Raw genomic sequence first — 26,772 nt, 5'->3', positions numbered from 1 at the left:
GGTTCCAAAGTCCATAGGGGACAGAGTAAGGAACAAATAAATGAAGTTTGGAGAAATCTCTATCTTTCTTTGAGGGGTTCTTCTCTGGTGGCATCAGATTTGTGGAGAAATGGAGTGTGCTACACCTGACCTAGGAAAGGTGGATGGAATGAAAGAGATTAAGTCAGGCCAGATTGGAGAATATTAAGCCAGAGAAGCAGGTAAGATCAGTAAAATTCTCAAGAAAGTGAAGAAAAAGATAAAAAAAATGTGAAAGCTGGTGGTTTAACAAGTAAACTTAACTCTCACTGAACAAAGGGGAGAGAGAAGCAAAAAAGTAGTCAGAGCTTATGTTGATATCTCCCTCTAAACTTGAGTTATTTTCAGTAGAATTCATTTGACAGTTAGTCACGTACAGTCTTGCAATATCTCTTCTATTGTCTGAATTATTCACATCTTCCACCATCATTTTAACTTGTCACATGTTGGTGCCCTGTTTCCTCATCTAAAAGTGAGTGCCCCTAGAAGGGGAATGATGGGTTCAGATCTGGCCTCAGACACTTCCTAGCTGTGTGAGCCTGGATGAGTCAGTCACTTAATCCCAATTGCCTAGCCCTTATCATTCTTCTGCCTTGGAACCAATACTTAATATGGAATCAAAGACGAAGGTAAGGATTTTTAAATATTAAAAAAAAAGGGGGGGTTGAGAGAGTAAAGTCAGGTCCAGGATGAAATAGGGAACAAGATGTGCTAATGAAAGCTTTTTTTATGGCACTTATTCTCAGGAAGGATAAAAATACAAATTAAGGGTTAGTTTGCCTGCCTGATCCCTTTATTTAATCCTTTTCCCTACCTCTGTCTGAAGTCACATAATTATAGATGTTAAACTGGAAAGATCTTTAAGTACAAGCCCTTCATTTCTCAGATGAGGAAAATGAGACCCAGAGAGATTAACTGACTTATGGACCAAGGTCACATACCTAGTAAGAAGTCTCTGAGGCAGGATTTGAAATCAGGTCTTTCTGATTCCAAGACTGGTATTATCCACTAGATAGCACTACTCCCATCTCGATACTCCTTTTGAGTCACCATCTTCCCCAGAAAGATTTCCCTTGCCCAGCTGAGTAGGTGAAAAGAATCCCTTCCTCCTTGCATTTTTATATGGATTTCACCTTCTCATAGTACCACAGTCATTTGAGTATTGAGCTACCCTACCTTCCCCCATTTAGGTCCTAAGCTCCTTGAGAACAGTCTGTCCCAGCTCTCTTTGCAATTCCAAGGTCTACCAGAGAGCGCTCTTCCATCAGTCTCCCCCTTCATGCCAGGCTGCTTGGCTCACTCTCTCCGCACTCCCTCCCTTGGCTGTGGCATTCCTAGCAGTGATGCTGCAATGTTCTGAGGTCTCTCCACTGGTATCCTGGAGTCCCATGGGTCTCATTTTTATGCTCCCCATCCCCAGGCATGTATATTTGTGCTTGTCCTTGATGGTTAAGATTGGGGTGCAATTCTGGGCTGGTGAGGATGAAGGCTGTAGCAGTCAGCCAATTAGCACTTATTTGACTTCTGCTATGTGCCAGGCACAGTGCTAAGCAATGGGAATGCAAAGAAAGGCAAAACAACAGCAACATGCAGAACATTTTCAAATGTAGCGATTAAAAACCCACTGACGAACCTGGAGACAATGGTGGCATTGGCAGCCAGGTTGCAAAGATCTGAGAAGTGAATCTGAGGGTTCCAGTTTCAATCCAGCATTTTCTCCAGGATACAAGGCTGCCTTTCAAAGCACTAGATTAACTGTCAGCAAATTAATTAGGTTCGTATAACTGATTATAGTTTCCTTTTGGAGGCTTCTTTTTAACTCCTCTTACTACACTTGAGTGTGAGAGCAATTAACATAACGTCACATCAAGGAGGGGGACGTATCACCGTTTAAAATGTATTCATTATGATTTCTTGTTCCTGCTCTACTGCCAGAATCCGGGGAGCAAACGAAACTATAAAGAGACATCGCCTTCAGGTTGAGATGGCTTAGCAAAGAGAAACTCGGCGTTAGTGACTAGTGCAGCTGAGATCAAAGATCCCCTGCTCCTGAATCGTCTGCTCTCCGGGGACCTGAGGGGCAAGAGGGCGAGCTGCTGCCAGGACGTTAAGAGTAAAAAGTGTCAGTCTCTTGTCCTCTCTTTAGGCTGAAGGATCTCCCTTTCACTTCCCCTACCTCTAGTTAGAGAATAGACCTTGTACGAATTTGTTTATCTGCCTTTTTTCTTAATGATATATTTCTGTTTCTTCCACTGTTTACTTTTGCTCATTTTGAAACTAAAATCGGTCAGAGTTCTATTAAACTGAGGTTAGGCAACCGCAGGTAGGAAATTCAGTCCCGTACACTTGCTAAACTCGGCTTCAGGACGATGACGTCAAGGTGGAGGGACTCGTGAACCAGGAACTGGAAGCGACTCATTTTTGCTCTCCACCACCCACACATTGCTAAGTTATGCCTTCAGAAGACCATAAACTTGCGGGACAAGCGGGCTTGTGCCGGGATCTTCTGGAGGGCTGAGCACCCAGGGTGAGTAGGAAACGAAACTGATCTTTCTGGAGCCATGATGACTGTGCTGTGCTCTAGGAAAGAAATTCTTACGGGACTGGCTAGGTATGTGCCCTCTGACACTGCCCGGGTGAGATCATGAAAAACATTAGAAAGAGGATGTTCCGTAAACTCCCAATTTTTGGTTTGGGTCTTGCTGCCGCTGCTGGAGAAGAGCGAGTGTTCTCTTTGCCCCTTCTGATAACATTTTACTTTGCAACGGGGTAGGCTGGTAACTTGTAAATCGCTTCTCTCCCAAGGAGACTTCTTGGATCTGTTAGGAAGAAATATTTCCAGCTTTCACTCTTCTCCACAATTCCACAACCTTCCTCTACATATCTGGAAGTAGGTTTGTTTACAGAGGTTTTTACCTTTTACGGAAAAACTGTGACCACTGAGGGAGTAGTGGGATTGGAGGGATGTTGGGGAAGTATATAGCCTTAGAAGAGTTAAGATCCGCTTAGACAGCACTTAACCCTTTCCGACCTAGTTTGCACTGAAATATCATGTGTAAAGCCCGTCCCCTTATCTCCCCTTCTCCCATTCTTACAAGGGACCAGAATTCATTACCACCATTCTGTGTGTGAAAGGGACCATAGATTAAGAAGGGACCTCAGAGGTCCTTTTTACAGATGGAAAACTGAAATTAGGCGATTCCTACAAGGGTGACACCAGAGGCAGGACTTTAACTCAAGTCCTCCAACTCCATTGCTAATGTTGGGTTCTCCCTCCCCACCCCCCCCCCACCCCCGCTTCCTAACTTTTGTAGGAAAACCTACGTTTATAGGGATATAACAGTCATTACTCCCTTATGACTACTTTCTTGGCCGCGCTTGGTCCAAGCTCCCCACCCCCACCCCGTTAATTACTCTTCTTTTCGAAAGCACGTGACTTCATTTGCCGAATCATCTCATGAGGAAAAAAAGGATTAAAAACAATGCACCACTACAGAGTTTCGCTTCTTCTGATTTCCTGGAAACCTTAGTCTCGAGTTCTCGTTCCTGTCTGGAGGAAAGAATGCCGCACTTGGGTCCTCCCGGAGTAATCCACTTTAAAAAAACTTTTCACCCAAAGAATTGTTCATGGAATGTGCCTTTAAGTAGGGCAATGCATCCTTAACTATTTTAATTATGAATGTGGACTTGCGGCTCTCTGTCCTTCTTGTGGAACAAACTACCATCTCTTCTCAAAAGCTTTCTGAATTGGGAGTGTTTCAGTTGCCGAGTTTTTAAAACGCGTTCTTACGGGAAAGACGCGGGGGTTAGGGGAGGCCGGGGGGCGGGACGAGGGGTTGGGGGAAGGGTTCTCATTAAGTAGGGCTGTGGAGCATTACGGGATTCGCAGTTTTCACTGGAGAGGGAAACCAATCTATAGTTTTGGTTGCTGTGTGTTGCCGTGGAGGAAAAAGGCAGAGTTTGTGAAAATAGACTGGAGATCACTTTAGTTTAATGCCTCTCTCCTGCTGGCAGTTATTAATTTAAGATTTTCCTGTAAACAGTGCTGTACTAACGGCACTAGTGGGTGTGGTTTTGTTTGTTTATATTTTCCCTCTTCCGAGTCCTAGCTGGGCCAGATATATTTTATCTGGACCTAGCACTTCTCTTGCCCCAAGAACTCGATTATATTGGCCAAAACATAGAAAAACCAAACCAACCAAAAAGCCAGAGTTTGATTGGCTTTCTTTACCTCCCCAGTTACTGCTTCTGGTCTATGGCCCAGGTAGGTAATTAAGGGCTATGGCTTAAGTGCTGTTTAATATTATGTTTTGGGTTTTTTTCAATAGTATATTAAATCCTACATCATATAGTGTATACTGGTTTCTAGTACTTAAAAGAATTTCATTTATGAATAAATCGGTTAAGGGTTTAGAACAATAACTGTTCTAAGGCCCAGTGCACCGAATTCTGTAAATATGATTAATAACAAAAAACTTAAATGAAAGATAGCTATAGAGGAAGGAGTGGTGAATTATATTCATTAGAGTATAATCAATTCTTGTTGATTGATTATGTTATTTTTAAATTTCATTTTATGCTGGGGCAATTCCCCAAATTCCTACCAAATATAGCTTCAAATAAAACTTATTTAAATTCATAGGTCAGTGACACAAGAGAGATCCAGATCAACAATCAATTGGAAAGACAACATGATGTTCTCAAATAATCTACAAAATGTCATCCACAATCCGGTAACTGACTTCCATGAAATTAATTTTTGCTTATGGAGAGAGTACTATTTAATATGACTATGGTTAGTTTATTTATGATAATGTGAATGAAATCAGAAGTTATCTAATATTTTGGTATTATTTTGGGATAATTTTTAGCATTTTAGTATTTATTATTTGTAATGAATACCAAAAATCTCACCTTATCCAAGAGATACAATTTCTTCCCCCATGTTTTTTGTCAGACCTATTTAATAAAGAGCAAAATAAAAATTGTATTAGTTCCTCACATCCTTCCTTTGGTAGAAGTATATTGGAAAGGAACTAATTATAGGATCATAGCTCTGGAATTTCAGAATCTAGCTAGTCTGACCTCATATTACAGAGGAAAGAAACGAACTCCACGGAGGCTGTGACTTAGCCGAGGTCACAGAGATAATAAGTAGTAGAGTCAGGATTTTAGCTTAGGACTGTCCTCCAAATATAGCAATATAGATTGCTGATCCACAATGAAATGGAAGGTTTTTGAGGGAGAAGAGGGGATATAAAGTCTGCCCAAGCCACTTATCTCCTAAATCATTGAGGATTGACTGCATCTTGTTAGGTAGGTAGACTTGGGGAGGGCGGTGGAGTAGCAGGGGGAGACATACACAGATGGAGATAGATCTAAAGACAGATATATTTAGAGACAAGTGGAGATAGAAATGGAGGTTGAGAGGCAGAGATAAGCAGATAGATAAGTAGTGTTAGAGATAGGCAGACTGATAAGTAGAGATAGAAATAGATAAGCAGAAATAGAAAACTATAGAGAATATAGACTGCCAGTTAGAAATAGATGTGGACAAATACAGACAGACTGATAGAGGTACATAGATAAGGATACATAGATAAGGAGAGATGGAGATACAGGCAGATAGAGATAGTGGAGAGATAAAGAAATAAGTAGAGATGGATAAAAAGAAAGATATAGATAGGTAGTGAGATATGGACTGAAAGACAGAGAGATGAAGAGAAAGAAGAAAGGAAAGAAGGAAAGAAAGAAAAAGAAAAAGAGAGAGAAAGAAAAGAAAAGAAAGAAAAAGGGAGAAAAAGTTTAACAACAGTTATTGGTTTATATAGTGATGAGGCTTTTGGGAAATGTGCTGATTGTCACATTTTTCAGGCTGGTAGGTTTTTGTGGGCCTAAAAAGGAAACATCTTTCTTAGGGTCTTTGCTTTGAAGTTTTGGACTAGGGAAGGAAAGTCAACTCTGCCCATGGGCTTGGGTGCCTTCTCTGCTCCTTTCCTCCAAGTGTGACTTTGGCCAAGTCATTATGGCCCTCAGTTTCCTCATCTGTAAATTTCATAAAAACAAGAAGTCCGTGCCATTAGGAGTGAGGCCATCGCTTATACTTTTTTTTTTTCCAGCTGTTGAGGTTGAGATTTATTCCTTTTGAACTAGGTTTTTCTGCCTCTGGAAAAAAAGCACTGAATTCTTGATAGTAAGCCTAATGGATACTATTTCCAAATGCAGATAGGATAAGAAGGAATTCAACTGTAAACTCAAGCATAGAGATAAGAAGGGGGAAGCTTCCCAACTATGACATTGGTGAAAAAATACAGATTAAATTTTACACATTTAGGAATTGCACGTCTCAAGGTATGCTTACATAAAGATTTTGTATTTTGTAAGAGTATGCTTACATAAAGATTTTGTATTTTGCCAAAAGATAGGCACAGACCATATAATGATAATAGCTAGCATTATTATATTTTATATATAAGTGTATGTATAAATACATATAATATAAATAATATTTCTATTATTATTATATAGTGTTTTAAACTTTGCAAGTACTTTGCAAATATTATGTCATTTGATCTTCATAACATCCCCAGGAGGGGGATGCCATTGTTTATCCTCATTTTACAGATGAGAAAACTGAGGCAGAGTTCATTCAACAAGTCAACAAAAGCTTACTATGTGCCAGGCACCATGCTAATTGCTAGGAATACAAATACACTCAGAAAGAAAGACAACCTATGTCTCAGGGAATTTATATTCTAATGGGGAGACAATCTAGAAAAGAAAGCTGCAAAGGGGCAGGTAGAGAGAGGAGATGATGGTACAAGGTACCAGGGCATGGGAGAGAAAGCCTGGAGTCAGGAGCACAGTTTGGAGAGAGATTACAACGCCACTGGCTCAACCATCCAAGGGACAGACCATCAAATCAGAAGGTACTTCCAGTAGAAGTAGTCGGGTGTTGGCATAGCCTTCCTGGGTAAATAGATTTCAGTGGCCTGCTATGGAATGTCTGTGAATCTCAGTGGAATTCAGTGGACTTCACTGACTTATTCAGTCCCAACTAGAGGGTTAAATGGCCAGACCAGGGTCCACATTTCTAGTAAATGTCTGAGGCAGGATTTGAACTAGGATCTTTCTAACTTTAGCTCTAGCTGTCTATATTTCCTGACCCAATGAGCCTCTTAAATGATTTAGTCTCCTGGCAAAGCAAGGAAAATGGATACATTTAACTTCTATCCTTCATATAAAAAAAAATATTGCTTATTTGAATATCAGATTTAATTCATCCATTCAACAAATATTAAGGTGAGAAGCATGATGCTATAGGAGCCAGGCTTGAATTTACCTCAGACACATACTTGGGACTCAGATTCAGACATTCTCTTAGGACTAAATTATTGAACTTTAAATTTCCTCATTGTAAGCTCCCCAAAGCGGTGAAATCATAGACTCGGAAGAAAAAAATAATATACAAGGTTTAGAGGTAAAACAGCATAAAATTAGCCCCTTCCCTCCCTTCCCCCAAGACAATCTTTTTCTTTTTTAAGTCAGTACTATTTTTTAGGGTCTCTAGAATGTGGACTAAATGGAAAGTCTAACCAGGTCTTTCGCTTCTTTCTTCAGCCTTTGGGAGATTTCTCTGTTCTACAGTGTAATATCAGGACTGGGCAAGTTGAAATGAATGGCTAAAATAAAAACCTTGCATCTGATTTATTATTAAACATGTATTGAATGCCCATAATGCACTCTAGTCCTTCCTCTCTCTGGTATGCAATTGGCTGCCCTTCTGGAGTCTGAAAGGCACAACAAGGTTCCAAATAGCTCATCTGATCCATGAGGGCGTTTGATGATATAGACTTGGAAAAGTTCTGGCTTCCGTTCCCATAAACGTGTTGTCGATCCATATAAACACTTTGTTATTTATCTCCTACTATGACACAAACTCTTATTCCATTTTAATTTTGCCTCCAAAAAGGCACAAGTCTCCCTTTTATCTTTTTAATTTATTTTATATTTTTTGTAGCAGTCCACACCTATCTATGGTCAAGGGAAATAGTTAAAATGCAAAGATTGTCTTAGGAGAGAGCATGCTCAGTCCTGCACATGGCAAGTAAAGCCTTTGACCCTTGATCCCAGCTTTAGGCAGGAAATCAGGTTTTTTTGTGCTCACCTGGCTGAGACAAACCACACCTATACCTTATCCTAATTTACAATTGACCAATGGCAATCCACTATGTATTCACCCATATGTATTGTGTACATTTGCATCTCAATAATATTAAATAGGAGCTTCCACAGAGAGCCAGCTCTCTTTGCCTTATCACCCCTCACCTGTCTCTGTTTAACTTCCTCCCTCTCTATCTCTCTCTCTTCTTGAAAGACCTTTCCTCCTCAATCTCTTATCCTCAAGTGGTTCGTGCTTTTAGAGTACCAGCTCTAAGGAACTGGTGATTTCTTTCTTAATCTCCTCTCAGGCCAAACTGATCTGTACTTGCAGCCCAGGCTGTAAGGGGTTGTGGCTTTTCTTTCAGCTAGTCTCCATGTTCATTGCTTACTCCCATATGTTGATTCGAAGCTACTTAACTGGTTCAGGTCCTAGTGAAAGCTAAGTAGCTGAGCTTATTCTGTGGAGCTCGATTATTATAAATATTGCGTGTGTGTCTGCCTGCTTCTCACCCATCTCCTTGGCTCCAATCCTTCCCCCAAGGCCAACCTTCTATCTTTCCTTTCATGGGAGGGCTGTGGGCCCCCCCACACACATTTTTTAAAAAAGTCTTTGAACCTACTCCTTTCAGCTAATTTTTTTTACTTTACTTTCAGCTGTTGCATTTCTTTTGTTTAACAGTTGTTTGTTAACACTCCCACTGTTTAGTAAAATAATTTATTTTCCAATTAACTGAAGTGTATTGAGAGAAAATGGTTTCCTTTTTCTCTAGATGATTCCATATGTTGGAACACTCTCTGAGGAGCTGAGGCCTGGCAAGTTAATTGTCATCCACGGTCGTGTGCCTGATGATGCAGACAGGTAACTCTCTCCCTGGTGAGGGTCATCTGTCTTGGCTTCTGTGACATGGAAAAAAAACAAGAAAGAAATTGAATTCTTGTGGCTAGGAGCAAAAAGAAAAATCAAACACATAGGAAAGACCATCCTGATAGCCTTGTTCTTTCTCCTCCTTAACTTTAAGTCATGAAACTGATCTTATAAATAACAACTTAAGCTTTGTACACTGAAATTAAAAAACACTTTCCCCCTTATTAGATTAGACACTTGGTAAAAGATGAACCATGGAGGGGAGAGCCTGGAGGCAGACAGAGCAGCTAGGCTGCTCTGGGCCGGGGAGACAAAAGGCCCCTCACAGACTCCTCTCCAAACAGGTTCCAGGTGGATTTCCAGTGTGGCAGCAGCGTGAAGCCCCGCGCCGACGTGGCCTTCCATTTTAATCCGAGGTTCAAGAGGTCGGGCCACATCGTGTGCAACACCCTGACCAAGGAGAAATGGGGCTCTGAGGAGATCACCTATGAGATGCCTTTTGAGAAGGGAAAATCTTTCGAGATCGTCATTATGGTTCTGAAGGACAAGTTCCAGGTCAGTTGGGGGCGGGGGGGGGGGGGGGGGAGGGAAATGATTGATTTATCCTCTGGTAGAGGATCTTCATAGCATCCTGGATTTAGAGGTGGAAACAGCCTTAAAGGGGACGTGGGCCAACGTCCTCATTCTCCAGATAAGGAAAAGGAGACCGTAAGAGGTGCAACGTCTTGTCCAAGGGGCCTCGGGAGGATCAGAGGCCGGACTTGGACTCCCGATCTAGGGCTCTTTCTACCTAATCTCAAATGTGAGATTTTTCATAATCTCAGTCTTTCGCTCACTGAATCAGCTGCTCTTTGCTGGCTTTGGCACACGTTCCCCAAAGGGTGGCCGTCTGGTACATCCTCTTTTGTTCATCCGCTGGGATGCCCTGGCAAGGGTGCTGTTGTCGAGCGTTCCTTGCATGTTTCAGAGTTGAGGGTGGAAGTGGGAGGAAGGAAGGCAGAATAATTTTATTACATCATTAAGTGATGAATTGCTTCAACTGCCTCTTGGAAAGGGGCTCACCCCTTATTACTAAACATGCTTCGGATTTTGATTTTCATTCTTTTCCATGTTGTTTAACTGTTTAACTGCCTTTATTTACCTCCCCTAAATTCTTTCACTGAAAAAACTTGGAAGCCTTTCCTTAGATTAGCCAGAAGTTGGTATGCCCTATTGTATGCTTTCTTTAATGCTATCAATTCTCAATACCACACCTTCCTCAATGTAACTGCAATATATTATATAGAATATTGGCACATTCTATATAATAACTTCAATATATTATATATAATTGTATGCATGTTATATGTAATTGCATAAATGGTATAAATAATAACCTCAACATATTCTATAATTGCATGTCATGTAATCACATCAATATATGACATATAATTATATATACATGTTATTATAATATTATATTATGATAACTTCAATATATTATGTAATCGTGTTATATGTAATAATCTCAATATATTATATATAATTGTATATATGTTATATGATAACCTCAATGATATATAAATATACATTTATAACCTCAATATATTCTATTTAACCATATATGTTATATATAACCTCAATATGATATATAAGTATATACATATAATAACCTCAATGTGTTATATATAATTTTAGATATTTATATATATTATATTTATATACTTATATATTTATATATGTAACCTCAACATATTGTATATAATTGTATATATTATATATAATCTCAATAGATTGTATTTAATTGTATATGTTATATATAACCTCAATATATTATATATAATTATATATGTTATATATAATAACCTCAATATGTTATATATAATTATATGTAATACAGAATTCCTCAATAGAACCCTTTATAATGGCAAAAAAAAGAATTAAGGAAAACAACAGACCCATACTTTGACTATATCTGAGATCGCACAGTTGCCCCCATCTGTAGTCCACCACCTCTCTGCTCTGTTAGCCCTCTGGAGGCCGGATCAGAACCCTGATCCACCTTCTGAAGTCATTCGCTGTTGCCTTCCTTTATATTATTCTAGTTATCGTAGATGTTGTTCTTTTGACTCTTTTTACCTCCTTCTCTACCTGATTTAGGAGCTATTTAACTATGATCGGTCTAAATAATGTGCTCCATATTTTCCTAGAAGGATAAGATCTCCCTTTTCTCTAGGATCTCACCATCTAAGGAAACACAAATCCAAAGATCCTTAGGTCTGGAAGGGCCCTGAGACCTTGTCTGGTCCAATCCCTTCCTATGAAAGATATGAAGACTTAGCACAAAAGTGAATTAATTTCTAATATTCCCTCAAAAAATACTCATTTCTGGGGGGAACTGGGTGGCTCAGTGGATTGAAAGTCAGGCCTAGAAATGGGAGGTCCTGGGTTCAAATCTGGCCTCAGATACTTCCTAGCTGTGTGACCCTGGGCAAGTCACTTAACCCTAATTGCCTGGCTTTTACCTCTCTTCTACCTTGGAACTAATACACAGCATTGATTCCAAGGCGGAAGGTAAGGGTTTTAACAAAATAAAAAATAAAATTAAAAAAAAAATTTTAAATACTCATTTCTAAATGGGTTAAGAACTTGAGGGAGAAAAGTGTTGTCCAGCCCTGCATAGGGCTGGACAATCTAGGCCAGGGAACGCCTGCCAAGTTATGACCTGACTGATTTATAGCTGACACGCCAAAGGAAACTGTTCTTGAGAGGCATTCCTGAAGAGAAACTCAGCCAGAAATGATCATCTTCCACCTGGGCAGCCAGTCATAATTCTGTTTGACTCTGGAGCTCAGGCGCTCTTCGGTTGGGTTTTTCTTTTCGTTGAACCTCCGTCTGTCCCTTTTCTGGTTCTCCCCTCTGCTTCCAGCTCTGCCCTCGAGGGCCAGACATAATGGTGGGGTCTCTTTGATAGGAATAGCCTTCCTCGACCTCTTTGGAGGACACAGCTGCCATCTCTTCCGGGGATCCAGTCCTCCAGGCTAAACATTTCCCGTCAGAATGGACCGAGGTGTCCTCCCTCTCCGGGCTCCTTCCTCTGGACTCCCTCGAATTTGTCAGGATTCTGCCTCCATGGGATGCCTCGAGCTCAGGCGCAGACTGTGGCCCGTCTGAGGCAGAGGATCTAGAGGAGGAGGAGCATCTCTCTCGGTGGACATTGAGCCTCTGCTGATGCAGGCCAAGATCGCGTTTGGAGTTTTTGGCTGCCGTGTCTTCTTGTAGATTCCCAGTGAACTTGAAATCCATTATCTCTGGGCACGAAGGGCAACACATCTGAAACGTTGTTGGTTAGATACTCCTCCAAATGATATTCTGTTGGCAACAGTTCAGTTTATGCTCCTGCTGTCTGGTAGAAGATACGGTTACATTGCACATACTGTAATGTTCTGGCCCTAACGTGCTTTTGCAGTTTCATCCATTTTTTGTCTTTGAGTCGATGCAAGGGGAGTTACTTACTGAGGGACGCAAACATTCACTTTTATACAGTGATGTGTCCCAAAATTGTAGTGTAGAGCAGACGATGAACTCCAAGGGATTAGAATGGGCAGTGAGGAAACAACGTTATCATTCTTTGTAGTTGATAGGATGGTGTATGTAGAAAATCCGAGAGAATCAACCAAAAAAGAATAGAAATAATGAACAACTTTAGAATACAAAATAAACTCACATCAATCATCAGCATTTCTACTTAGCACCAACAAAATCCAACTAGAGATAGGAAAGGAAATTCCATTAAAAAAAAAACAAACCTCTAGATGATATAAAATATCTAGGGATGTAACTACAAACCCAGCAACTCTAGTAACACTATTACAAAACACTTTATGTAAATACAGTCAGACCTAAACAATTAGAAAAAAATGGATTGCTCATGGATAGACTGAGTCAGTAGAGTGAAAATGACAATCCTACCTAAATTTATTTATCTATTCAGGGTCCTATCAACCCCCAAACCCCAAAATTATTTCCTAAAACTAGAAAAACTAACAACAAAGTTCATCTGGAAAAACCAAAGGTCAAGACTATCAAAGGAATTCATGAAAAAAATATGAAAGGAGTCCTGCTGTACCAGATATCAAACTATTCTATAAAGTGGAAATCTTCAAAACAATATGGTATGGGCCACGAAATAGAGTGGTGGATCGATGGAATAGGTAATGCAATCAACACATGGCAATTAATGTCCATATCAACTTTTTTTAAAAAATTCTTACCTTCCATCTTAGAATCAATACTGTATATTGGTTCCAAGGCAGAAGAGCAGCAAGGGCTAGGCAATGGGAGTTAAGTGACTTGCTCAGAGTCACACAGCTGGAAAGTGTCTGAGGCCAGATTTGAACCCAGGACCTCCCATCTCTTGCTGATTAGAGAAATGCAAGTCTGAGGTACCACCTTATGCCATAAGGAATGATGAACAGAACAGAACAAGTCCAGAAAAACCTAGAAAGATTTAGATGAACTGATGCAAAGTGAAATGAACAGAATCAGGAGAACAGTGTTATACAATAACAGAAATGCTATATGATGATCAACTGTGAAGGACAAAGTCATTATCAGCAAAGCAAATTTCCAAGATAACCAGAAGGGACTGTGTAGACCAAAGCCTGCCGTCTTCCACTATATTTCCTTCATGGGATTTTTACTGTACATGTGATATGTCTTCTATTATGACATGAGCAATAGGGAAATGTATATTACATGAGAGTACAGGTAAAATCTATTTCAGACTATTCCACTACCTGAGGTCGGGGGGGGGGGGGGGGGGGAGGAGAAAATCTAAATTTTAAAATGTCAAAAACAATGATCAAAATGTGTTTCTACATGTAACAAAAAAATTTTAAAAAGAGATTAAGGTAAACAGCTATCAAAGGTGTCTTTCATGAAGGCATAAGAAGGAAGAGGAAGACTTTTGCAAATTTTATTCTCCACCAGGCCAAATCTTTAGAGTTAGGTAGTTGAAAGAAATGTGCTTTTTGTCAGTTGACATAAAATGGTTTTGGTTTGCTAAAGCAAAATAACACCTTAAAGCTTTGCACTAACATCATATAAGATTCTTTGGAAGATGCAATAATGAAAATGACTTTGTTCAATGACCTGATTATTATCAGGTAAGGCACAAAATAGGAGAAATCATGCTCCCCAAAAGAGTTCATTACTCTTATGGAGGAGATTCAGAGCAAAATTCAAGTGAAAGAGGAATTTCGTCTAGAGTGAAGTCTTCCAAATGAAATACAGATTGCATTGTTCTGATTTCAGGTCCTTTAACATTGTGGACCATCCTAAATGAGATTTATAACCACTCAGAAGAGTTCAGAATCTGTATCTGTATAGATTAAAACTAAGTGAATGAATGTTCAAGCTTGTACTTGGGTAGACCTCCCATAGACACTGTCCAACATCATTATAAATAATGAGTGAGATCATGAGACTACATGTGGAAAACTACTTCTCCTTGAAACCAAAAGCCAATTTTTTAATACCAGTATTTGTCTGGTGATGCTCCTTGTTTAGCTGTTCTGGTTTTGTTTGACTCTTCATGACCCCATTTAGAGTTTTCTCAGCAAAGGTACTAGAGTGGTTTGCTATTTCCTTCTCCAGATCATTTTACAGATGGGGAAATTAAGGCAAACATAATGAAGTGACTTCCCAGGATCACCTAGCAAGTGAGTGTCTGAGGCCATATTTGAACCCAGGAAGATGAGTCTTCCTGACTCCAGGACCACCTGGCCATCTTCACTTCACTCTTATCCACCTGGGCTGCCCATCTTGGTTGAGATGCTCTATGGCTTCAAATCATAGATTTCCCCAGTGTTTGAAAAATAAAAGTGACAGACCACTGAAAGGGCAATGGAGAGGTCTATGAATAGACTACAGAATATCATACTACCAGTGAAGGCCATATACAAGAGGGAGCATAAAATCTATCATCAAAAAGGTATATAAAAGATGGTATGTGGCTAGAAAAAGAGGTGGACTAATAATGAAGTAAGAGTAAGAAATAGGGGAAGCTGGGTAGCTCAGTGGATTGAGAGCCAGGCATAGAGACAGCGTAAAGGATAATTTTAGCGTTGTGACCTAAACTATATTAATTATTGGCCACCATGGATATCCCAAATGACAAAAAAAAAATTACCCAAGTCAGTTTGGAAATTTATGGTGATGTAATTAATATAGTGGAAAGAAATTTAAGAAGGGGAAAGGAAAAGGGTGTAGGATTTCTCCTGCCTGGCTTGTGCCAGGCGGGAAGATTAGAGGCTCTAGAAGGTAAGTTTTTGGAGAGAAAAAGAGGAAAGAATCAGCCTGAAATCCAAGAGGGCTCAGCCAAGATGCTTGAACCTGAATTAGATCAAGGGCAAACTAACCGCCAAAACCCAGACAAATAGCTGCTACCATGCCAAGATGTCGGAACGCTTAGCATGCTGCCAGCCAGAGACATCTCTTTGGGAAAAGAGGACGAAGAGAGGAAGTCACATGCCTTATATAGACGGTTTTATGTCACTTTCCTGTGTCTCATTTGTACCAATTATAGATTAGCTTGACTTAGGACAGACAGCCCAGGGGTCTGTCTACTGTTTCTGCACATGTCTGTTGAAGGCCATCTTCTTAGATAATTAATCCTTGAGTATGGGTGCAGACATTCCTGACCTTGTTAAACTAAGTAGGGTGGAGAAATGTAGAATTCCCAAGACTTGATTCTGTTAGACCAAGAATCTCCATTGTTACTAATCAGGAAATAGCTAAATAAGATCTTCTAAAGTATGGTCTGAGTAGGGTGGAGTAATTTTAAAATTCACAATGGGAGGTCCTGGGTTCAAATGTGGCCTCAGACACTTCCCAGATATGTGACCCTGGGCAAGTCCCATAACCCTCATTGCCTAGCCCTTATCACTCTTCTGCCTTGGAACCAATACACAGTATTAATTTCAAGATGGAAGGTAAGGGTTTGAAAAAAAAAGAGTGTGAAATAACGGGTGGCCAGCCTTCTGTGCTGCCTTGGTAACAACTTAATTTCATGAGAACTAGAGGAAAAGAGCCATCGCTTTTTGGAAAGATGTGTGGATGGTTTGTAGGCCGTTATGTACAGGACTCCCACAGGAGGAGCTGTCATCTGTACCCGGTGGTGACACTACCTGGGTCTTGGAGTAAGAACATCTATCCAATATGGTGCAGCATTAAAGAGAAATTCTAGCATGTAGTAAAACTTAATAAATAGGCATTAATTGATTGAGAGCATAGATAGCAAAGCCAATGTACTGTAAAACCAATGAAGAAAGAATGTGGTGCTGTGGAAGGTCTTTTCAACTTGGAGGGTGGAATTTGGTTTCACTGGATTTGAGTTCAGATTCTGACTGCCAACTTACTACCTCAGGCATATCACCTAATTACTCAGGACTTCACCTGTAAAATGAAGGAATTGTACTAAATGACCTACATATTCACTTTCAGCTCTAGATCTGCGATCCTAATGAAATTAATTCCAAATTAGAGATCCCAAACTTGGAGGTTTAAAATTAATTATTTAGTTTTAATTCAATTTTAAGTTAAATTAAAATTTTAAATTTAAATTAATTAAATTAAAGCTTAGACTTAAACACTTTAAATTACAGTGTATTTCTAGTTTTCTGCTCTCTTCATAGGTGGCTGTTAATGGAAAGCATCTGTTGCTCTACAAATACAGGATTGATCCAGAGAAAATAGATACTCTGGGAATTTACGGCAAAGTACAGATTGAGTCGATTGGGTTTCGCAGTAACTTTGTAAGTATTCCTTGGTAGCTTCATGTTTTCTTTTGGAATTGGTTTTTTAGCAGTACTATATACCTGTAGGAACCAGGATCTTATTGTGCAAGCCTCTTCAACCAACTGTTCATCTACTTAGTTTTATGAGTTTTTTTCTTAAGATAGATAGACAGCTAGGTAGATAGATTAGATAACTATATTTCAGTATATATAATTAATATATTTAGTAATACACTATATTTTATTTCATGCATATTTCAAAGGGATCCATGACACAAAAAAGGTTAAGAACCCCTCATCTAGTGAGGCAGAAAGCTGGTGCTCTTTAGGAAATATCTCCATGGGTATATTACTTGCCTTCTGCGGAGTTAAGTAAGTCCTCTAGGTTTCTAGAAAACCAATTAATAAACATGGTTTTATTGGAGTCTTGATAATGTGTACAATTTCAGATCTGGAATTTCTTTTTTTCTGTTTTTAGGTGAGCTCAGGAATTTATACTGAGCCATTCATGATCCTACTAAATGATTTATTTCCTCAAATTTTTATCCTTTTAGTCTGTCTGAATCTCCTTTGCCTTTATCACACTCTCTTATAATACTTCTTTGTGTATATGCGATACAATTCTTTTCCCCCCAACCCCATTGGATTGGAAGCTCTCAGAGAAGGTACTGCATCATTTTTAATCCTTTATTCTCAGCATCTAGTACAATTCCTGACATGTAGGAGACCAATAATAAATGTTTGTTGGACTTAATTAGCCAACATGGGTCATAAGAATTTGGCCTTCTGTTTTTAATGTCATCCTTGTAGTACTATTTTTGTCAGAAAAAATGAATAGTTTCTGTGAAAAGTACTTTTCCCCAAAGCTGAGTAATGGATTCCAGAGAGAATGTCATCCATAAAACCAAAACTAAAACCTTCTTTGGTCCACTTTCCTTTTGGTTTCATAGATGTGGAAAACTCGAAGAAAAATGTTTTAAATGACTCATTTGAAGTTAGGTCAGTGTATATAGATAAATAGATAATCTCTTGTCCTCTTTTATTGTTCTGAGGGGGGAAATCACTGTTTGTTTCAACTAATGAATTCCCTTTATATATTTATATTTTAAGAACATGTAATCCCTTAAGCAGACCAGATTAAGAAAGAATGCTTTGAAGTGATAGATAATCTAATTCTTTTTTTAACTTGATATTCTTATATTTTAAAATTAGGGATTATACAATACTACAATAGCTAAAATATGCCATATATCTTATCTCCCTATAGCAGGATATGAAGTTGTTGAGAGTAGGTACCAACTCACTTTTCTATCTGTCTGCCCAGAACTTAGTGCTGTGCCTTGCACATAGTAAGCACTTTTTTTTTTCTTCTAACTTTATCTTTATTCTCAAGTTCAGAGCTTGAATGTTTACATCAAGAGATAGTCAGAAGGGTTAACAATAAGTCATTATAATTGAAACCTGCCCTAAAATATAAAATACAGCTCAGAAAATACACTTATTTTTTTTAAAAGCTTTCTAAAATTAATTAATTAAACAAACATTTATTTGTATCTACTATTCAAGACTCTGTTAAGCTAGGGCAGTGGTTCTCAACCTCATGTTGCAGTGACCCCAAACCAAAAAATTATTTTGGTGGCTACTTCAAAACTGTAATTTTGCTACAGTTATGATTCGGAATGTAAATACCTGATATTCATTATGTATTCTCATTGCTACCAATTGAGAGGTTGAGAACCGCTGAGCTAGGGGATAAAACATGAACTAGGACATATGGGATCATCTAATTTTTAATCTGTTTTTCAGTCTTTACAAGGAATCCAAGAAACTTCCCTGGGAACGCCAAAGACAAATTCAGGAAATGTAAGTAGGAAACCTTTGAAGAAAAAAACACCGGGATAGCTAAGGGTCTTTGGACCACTTTGTAAATAAGGTGCAGGGTATTTATTTTTCTAATTGTATCTCAAAAAGGAGGCCAGGCTAGAGGTGAATACATGAAAATGAAGAGAAACACTTTATACTTCTAGAGTTCCAGGTTCAGGCAGGAGCTTAAGCTAGCAATGAAAGGATCATCTTTCTTATGAAAAAATAGCTCTTTCATTGCTGATTGGAAACCCATTACATCAGCTACTTAAAAGTTAGAACACTGACCAAATGCAGTTATTAGATCAACAGCCTCAATAATAATTAATAAGAATAAGTGACATTTTTCCAGCTCTTTCAGGTGAGGTTAGGAGTGATTAGCACTTCTTCAGACATTATATCATTTACAGTCTGTAACATTGCAGAAAAGATTTAATCTCTACTAAATAAGCCTAAACAGCTGGAGACCGTTTGAGTATAAACATCTTTAGGTTGTTTATGTGCCTGAGGTGAAGGCCTGGTTGACTTCAGCACATCTAGACCTCCCTTATGATTCAGAGCACTCTCTGGCTAGGTAGAAAGATAAAAAAGTGTTTAGTGCTCACAATGTGCCAGGCACAGAAATGTGTAGAGTTCACATCTGATTACAGAAAAATATTATGTCATGATGATCTATAAAAGCCGTCCTCTCATATGCTGAATTATCGTTTTAAATGACTCTATTCCAAATACATTTTAAATTTATATCATGGGCCAGTTACAGAACACAAGACATTCCCTCTCCAGTCACACGTTAATAAAAACAATTACAGAATCAGACTTTCTCCAGTTTATAGAATTTATTCCTTCCCTGTTGTCCTTATTCACATTATTTCTTTTTTTCCTTGTAGATGCAAACACCTGAGGCATCACAATTTGTAAGTATTTTTTACTTCTAGAAGAAAGGTAAAAGGATTTATACGGTGAATTAGAAATCAGCCATTCTAAAGCTTGGCAGACAAATTCTCCTATTTTGCTTCAGACCCATCTCCATGAAGCCCAGTGAGATAATGGATGGGGACCCCAGCAGCAGCAGGAAAGAGCCGCGTTAATTAGCCACAAATATTCCAAGGCTGAATGCCAGTTTACAGTACTTGCTTATTTATTACGCATTCATCTCCTGTCCCTGAAATGTGGTTTACCAATCCTTAATTCTTTGGGATGAAGACCAAAAAAACTTCTATATTCTTTGTCATGTCATATAAATCTTCTACTGTAGCAGAAGCTGAATGCACCCATTTTCTATTCATCCGTAGCACATAAACTTCAAGGCTATCATCATATCAAGTTTTTAAAAATATACAAGAGAGCAATTAGCACGGAAGCAAATCATGCACATTTTCTAATGTACTTCCCCATTGAGAGGCATGATTAGAACACAGAATGCTGAATGAAGACAACCAGTTTAAGCAATTGCATTTGTGCCAGTTTTGTGTTATGGAGCCAACAATCTGGGGGCACCTCTAGCGCCTCCCCCTCCCCCCCTACAGCAACATTACTTATTCATTTCGCTCTCTTCACCTGCCTTTCATCACAGAAGATGTTTTTTTCTGTTTTTCAGACACTTCCTTATGTTGCAAGATTGAATCCTGTACTGAGCCCCGGACAAACCATTGTTGTCAAAGGAGAAGTGAAGAAAAACCCAAAGGGGTATGTAACAATAAGCCATTGTTTGTTTTTAAACCCTTATCTTCTGTCTAGGAAGAGATACTGTATATGGGTTCCAAGGCAGAAGAAATGTAAGGGCTAGGCAATGGGAGTCAAGTGACTTGCCCAGGGTCACACAGCTAGGAAGGTCTGAGAACAGATTTGAACCCAGGACCTCCCACCTCTGGGCCTGGCTCTCTATCCACTGAGCTACCCAGCTGCCCCCTAAGCCATTGTTCTTAAGATAGCATAACCTTTTGCCTTTGGGCAGCTCTGATAGTAATTTATTTATATCATATATATATATGTCTGCCAACAAATGGTTATTAACCTTCATTTGGGTCTAGAATTCAGATGAGATGTCAGGAGGAGAAAGATTTTGGAATCGTCTTCGAGGAGGACGTCTACATAAATAACATTGTAATTAAGAAGGGAGAGAAGAGGGCCAAGGGCAGGACTTGTTGGATCACCCCTCTCAGGGGAACAGTCTATTGAGCAAAGGTGGATATTATCTCCATTTAAAAATAGGAAGACATTGAAGCATGTGTAAATGGAGATTTTGACCCCTAGACTTCAATCCCCACAAGTCCTTGGTATTTCCCAGAATTCCCTACAATCTCTCCTGAGTCTCCACATTAGCGAGATCACGATCGGTATTTAACCGGCAGTAACGCCTCCCATGCTCTCTTCCTGTGCAAATGATGCAGCAAGTATAGTGATAAGCTAAGTGCAGGGATTTTAAATGGACTAATCAGCCATGGGCACGTGGTTTTTTATTTTGTATCCTCTTTATTCCTTATTATCCTTATTAAACCTCATACAATATAATATTACTATTATTAGAGATATAATTTAATTTTTACAAGCACAAAAAAATTAAATCATTCACCCAGGGTCACACAGCTCTAGGACTCGGACTTGGATCTCTCCTGGTACATGAAATATATACTGGATGAGAAATCAGGAGATTTAGGCTCTAATCTGACTTTACTAAGCTTTGTGACTTGAGAAAAGTCACCTTTTAAGAATAGGCTCAGGTAGGGGGGGCAGCTGGGTGGCTCAGTGGCTTGAGAGCCAGGCCTAGACAGGAGAGATCCTGGGTTCAAATCTGGCCTCAGACACTTCCCAGCTGTGTGACCCTGGGCAAGTCACTTAACCCCCATTGCCTAGTCCTTACCACTCTTCTGTCTTAGAACCAACACACAACATTCATTCTGAGACAGAAGGGAGGCCAAGGTGGGAGGGAAGAGAAGAGGCTGGATGGGAGAGAAATCGCCACAACAGAATCCAGGGGCTTTAGCCACTGCCTGGCCATGGAGAGGGGAAGGAGAGTGAAGAACTGGGACTCAAAGTCACCAGCCCAGGAAACTGAGAGGATGCTGGTGCCCCCAGCAGAAATGGAGAGCTTAGGAAGGGAGGTGGGTTTCAGAGAGAAGAACGAGTTTGCTTTGGAATTCAGTGAGAGGATTCTGTAGAACACAGTGTCAAAAACTAATTCTACCCTGCACTTAGGCAAATAAAGCATCACTTTGTGTCAACCCTGCCTCATGAAAATGTCTAGCATTGAATGTGGAAATATGTTCTGTATCACTTCCTCTGTAGAATGAGCTCTTGCATTTCTTGCCTTCTTAATGAGTGAGGAAGGAGGTAGAGGGAGGGGAAAAAAAGAATTTAGAAATGAAACTTTGAAAAAAAATTAAAAAAACTTTTTAAAAAATCTAGCATAAAGTGCCACCTTCCTCTGTTTATTGACCTGAGTTGTTTGTTTTTTTTCTTTCAGAAGCTTTAATATTGACCTAACAGCTGCCAGTACAAAGGACATAGCATTGCACTTAAACCCCCGGCTAAATACCAAAGTATTTGTAAGAAATTCTTTTCTCCACGAGAGCTGGGGAGAAGAAGAAAGAAGTATTGCACATTTTCCATTTAGTCCTGGGATGTATTTTGAGGTAAGACAGTTGTGTGAATGGATGAGATGTTCACAACAGGCTCCATTTAAATTGCTGCTTTAGGGGTTCCATTAAGCAGGGGGGAGGGGGACTCTGTTTTCAGTGCCCTTAATATACAGAGATTTCCAGTCGGCTGACCCATTGCAATTGATTCTACTACATCAAAATTTATATCCTTGAAAGTAGTGGTCGGGGGGCAGCTAGATAGCACAGTGGGATAGAGTGCCAGACGTGACGCTGGGAAGACGGGGGGTCAAATCTGCCCTTAGACACTTCCTAGCTGTGTGCGACCCTGAGCAAGGCACCCAATTTTCCTCGTCTTGCCCTTCTGACTTAGAGTTGGAAGAAAGGAAGGCAGAGAGGGAGGAAGGAAGAAAGAAGGGAGAGAGGAAGGAAGGAAAGAAAAAAGGATAGAAGGAAGGAAGGGAGGGAGGGAGAGAGATAAAAGAAAATAGAAAGGAAGAAAGACGTTGTTATAAATTACCTGGCCAGCACCCATATGTCAAGAATTGGGAAAACTACTGTGATGTTAAATTTACAATCAGAAAAAGACAGAAGTTATTACATACCCGTAGCCAACATATAAGGCTATGCTAGAGGGCTGGCATAATTTGAATTAGTAGTCTCTTTGACATACAATCTATCAAAAATAAATTAAATAGGATATATCTATAAACTATACAGGGCAGTGAAATAACATAAATTTGTACTAACATATACTGTAAAGCTTAATTCAATATTAGTAGAATAAGGAAATAGACAAGGCTGGGTTTATCTGGTCGATATCCCAGAAGACATAGATTTTAGGTTGGGTTCAAATGAGAAATGTGTAACAGTGAAGGTCATAGGATAGGTTATTTCATATGTAGGATATCTAGAGCAAATGACAAGATAAGAAGAAAAATATTTGTGTGATGGTAACATTCTTACCTGTCCAAAAAAGAAGAGAGTAAGAATAGATGAATTGGAGCAGCTAGGTGGCTCAGGCCGAGTCGGGAGGTCGGGTCATGGCCTCAGACCCTTCCTAGTTGTGAGACCCTGGGCAAGTCACCGAACTCCAAGTGCCTATTATCGCTTTTCTCCCTTGGAACTGATACTTAGTATTGATTCTACGACAGAAGGAAAGGTTTTTAAAAAGTGGTTGAATTAAAATCATCAGAGCAGGGTAAGGTAGAGCCAGGTTGGCTGAGTGCCCTATGGGAAGGAGTTGATATTTGATGCAATCGGTGCTATTGGATGAAGTCTGCCTACTTGGGGAAAAGCTGAATGAATTGGAATGATAGGAGGGGATGGCACACCTCATGAATTCACCAAAGTCTACTTGAGGGGTTTTTGTTGTCTCCTCCCAATCTAGAATGATAAACAAATACAGGTGGCTCTGGGAGGGGAGAGGGAAAGAAAATGTATCATGTAAACATGGAAGATTTTTTTTAAAAATAAAAATATTTTTTAAATTAAAAAAAACAACAACAAACACAGGGTTGTGATAAATCAGTATGATGAGTCTAAGGTGACGTCTCATCCCAGAGCTAATATGAAAATGCACATCTCTTGACTATGGCGCCATTACCCGGCCTGACTTTATCAAAAAAGACCGAAGGCCTTCCCCACTTTCCTTCTGCCCAAAGTGTCTCCATCCTTTTTGTGACAAGCTCCGTGATGCCCTGGGATAGGGGAAGCAGAACAATCCCGGGTGGTAGGAGGAAAGGTACAAAGAATGCTAATAGGAAAGCCCTTGAGCTCCAGGGAAGAGGGTCCCAGAGAACCAGGAGGACCCCATCGCGATGCCACGCTTAGAGACGTACCCAGGGCTCCCCGGAGCACCGGTGGCAGGGGCCCATCCAGCTGAACCAGAGAGCTGCTGCTGCTGCCGCTCTTGCTCTGCCAAAGTAATTCGTGTTGTCCTTCTTCAAGGAAAAACACCTCAATTTCCTCTTTTTTGTATGCGTTTCAGATGATCATTTACTGTTCTCCCAGTGCGTACAAAGTTGCCATCAATGGAATCCATGTGTTGGAATACAAACATAGATTTAAGGAGTTTAGCAAGATCGACACATTGAAGATCGACGGCGATGTGGATGTGTTAGATGTAAGGATCTGGTAGTTGGAGCCTCCCGTCCCGGAGGGGCCTTTTAACATTGTTGTTGTGCAATTCCTCTCCATTGTCCATTTCCTCCTCTCGTCCAGTTACCCTTCCTCCTAGGAAAACCGAGACAGGTATTTCCCAGTTATCCCTGCAGCAGAGCTCAGGATGCTTTTTTTTAGGCTCTAAGTGGCCTCTGCGCCCTGGCTGGGGTTCTTATGACCCACTTCTCACTAGTTTTCTCTTTTTCTTTCTCCTCTTTTCCTCCTCACTTTCCCCTGGGTATTGCTTAACTGCCCTGGGGCAATCAGGATTAAAAAGGATGGCTGTGGGGGCAGCAGGGTGGCTCTGTGGCCTGAGAGCCAGACCTAGAGACCAGAAATTCTAGGTTCAGATCTGACTTCAGACACTTCCTAGCTGTGTGACCCTGGGCAAGTCTCTTAACCCCCTTGCCTAGTCCTGACTGCTCTTTTGCCTTAGAACCAATGCTTAGTCTCGATTCTAAGATGGAAGGTAAGCGTTTAAAAAAAATGTTCAATTCTCTTCTAAAAGAATCCAAACTGAAGCTGAACTCCATTAATAGAATCAGACTTTAAAGCTGCTAATAATCTGAGTCTCTAGTTTTGGCTTTCCATGCTATATTTAGAATGTACTTAATAGCTAACTGGAAACAATAAAAAAGCACGACTTGTAGCTAATTCCTTTAAGTGGTGCAGTAGCCTTAATTCATCAGTTACCCGACTAGGCAAGCAGGAATTATGAATCTCCTGAAGTCGCCAAGTCATTTGGATTTGCATTGCACATATTTCTTGGGCTAGAAGTGCCGGCCCTGTTTTACATGATGAAATCTTTGACGAGTATGAATTCAAATACACATGACCACTTTAGGGGATTCATTCCTCAGACCAGTCAGGACCCACCCGCAACACTGAAGGGCTAAAGTGAAAGGGGAAAAAAACAACCCAGTTGATTGTGAATCTGGATTGTAGTTGTGGTCTGTGTAGTGTAGACAAAAAGAAATAGGCTCCGGGTGGTTATTTTGGGTAAGAGCAAATGCTAGTTTCCAAAAGATCTCCGCTTCAAAGATGCGAATGATCTTCTTTCATGCACTTTCATTGAAAGTCCTTGTGGACGTACACTAAAAATAACTTAGAGTATGCACCAATGATGATGCCATTGTCAAGTGGCATGTTTTTGCGAATTTTATTTCTAATAGTTTTTGGTGGGTGAAATCAGGTTTCTTACATCTTAAACATATGTGCCATGTTGAATGTTGATAGAACAGGTTCGTTCAGAAAATGCACTACTGAATTTTGAGACAAGATGGTGCGGAAGAAATGATGAGCTTGTTTGTATTCCCAATAGCACTGGACCATTCATTCCCATCTTGTCATCAGGGACTGAGATCCAAAAACTACTTACCTAATGCGATTAAAATGAAACCTATATTAGTAAGCCCTGCTACATTTTGAACTTCAGTACTATTCTTCAAAGCTAGCTAGTTGGTGGAAATTCAATGTAACCAACTCACTATATATCAAGTCTTATTGTAGTAAATTTCAAGGAGGTGCCTAAATCAGTTTTTAATGTATTTGGGAAATATTTAATAAAATAAAAATACAATAAAACATAGATATTGTTAATATGTGATTTTTGAAGTTAATATGTGGCTCACAGGGATGTATATGGTTTAGAGCCTTGTACCTTTTTTGAATTTGACACCACTGGTATAAAATACACTGCATTCAGCGTCTTGGCACCTGTTTTGGAATTCTAACTCTTCTCCTCATTACGTTTTCTACCTTACCCAAAGCACTTTCTATTTGTGGATCTCAGTGGTTGCCTCTGTAAAACGATTTCCTCATTTCTTTCAATATTTGTCACACATCCACTTTCTATTTGAGTACCTTCCTGATGATCCTCAAGCTGCTGGTTCTTATTCCACTTTGGCCCAAATCATTTTGTTGTATGGAATATTGCTGAAATGTACTATCTACTGGGCCTTGAATGTTTTTTTCATTAGGGTGAAATTTTGATAATATAATATGAGAACAGATCTATATAGATTCATATTTTAAAGAGAATATTTGAAAATTTCATTTTAAAAAATACTCAGGGCAGAAACAAATAGCTTGAATGTTTGGAGTCTCTCTCAGTCTCTGTCTGTCTGTCTCTCTGTCTCTGTCTGTCTGTCTGTCTGTCTCTCCTCCACCCATAAACTATTACTTTAATGTTGACTTTTGTTTCATGAAAGGCTCTGGTGTGGAGATACCAGTTTTGAAGTTTCCCTCTTGACCTTTCTAGGCGAAGTAGCAAGAGTTCAATTTCCCCTCACTAAGTAAGGGCTAAGGTTCTATAGAAGCAATT

At 39.7% G+C, this 26,772-nt stretch overlaps 1 protein-coding gene across 5 annotated transcripts; it reads left to right on the top strand.

Annotated features, from left to right (window-relative positions):
• LGALS8 (galectin 8) lies at positions 1-26,037 on the top strand. Of its 5 annotated transcripts, XM_056816092.1 has the most exons (14): positions 1-200; positions 1,954-2,140; positions 2,310-2,545; positions 2,824-2,908; positions 3,448-3,662; positions 4,661-4,751; positions 8,952-9,040; positions 9,391-9,601; positions 16,723-16,842; positions 18,631-18,687; positions 19,578-19,604; positions 20,288-20,376; positions 22,154-22,322; positions 24,277-26,037. In XM_056816092.1, the coding sequence occupies exons 5-14, from the start codon at positions 3,646-3,648 to the stop codon at positions 24,424-24,426; spliced, it is 1,020 nt and encodes a 339-aa protein (XP_056672070.1). In that variant the 5' UTR covers positions 1-200; positions 1,954-2,140; positions 2,310-2,545; positions 2,824-2,908; positions 3,448-3,645; the 3' UTR covers positions 24,427-26,037. The 5 variants fall into 5 exon arrangements, with proteins under 5 accessions (XP_056672070.1, XP_056672069.1, XP_056672071.1 ...); XM_056816091.1 differs by having other exon boundaries at positions 1,954-2,545; XM_056816093.1 differs by lacking the exon at positions 3,448-3,662 and having other exon boundaries at positions 1,954-2,545.
• The last annotated feature ends 735 nt before the right edge of the window (positions 26,038-26,772 follow it).

This window comes from Monodelphis domestica, chromosome 2 (genome assembly GCF_027887165.1).
Source record: "Monodelphis domestica isolate mMonDom1 chromosome 2, mMonDom1.pri, whole genome shotgun sequence".
Classification (NCBI taxonomy): domain Eukaryota; kingdom Metazoa; phylum Chordata; class Mammalia; order Didelphimorphia; family Didelphidae; genus Monodelphis; species Monodelphis domestica.
The sequence above is the reverse complement of the archived record's forward strand: the minus strand, read 5'-3'. Positions and strand labels throughout refer to the sequence as shown.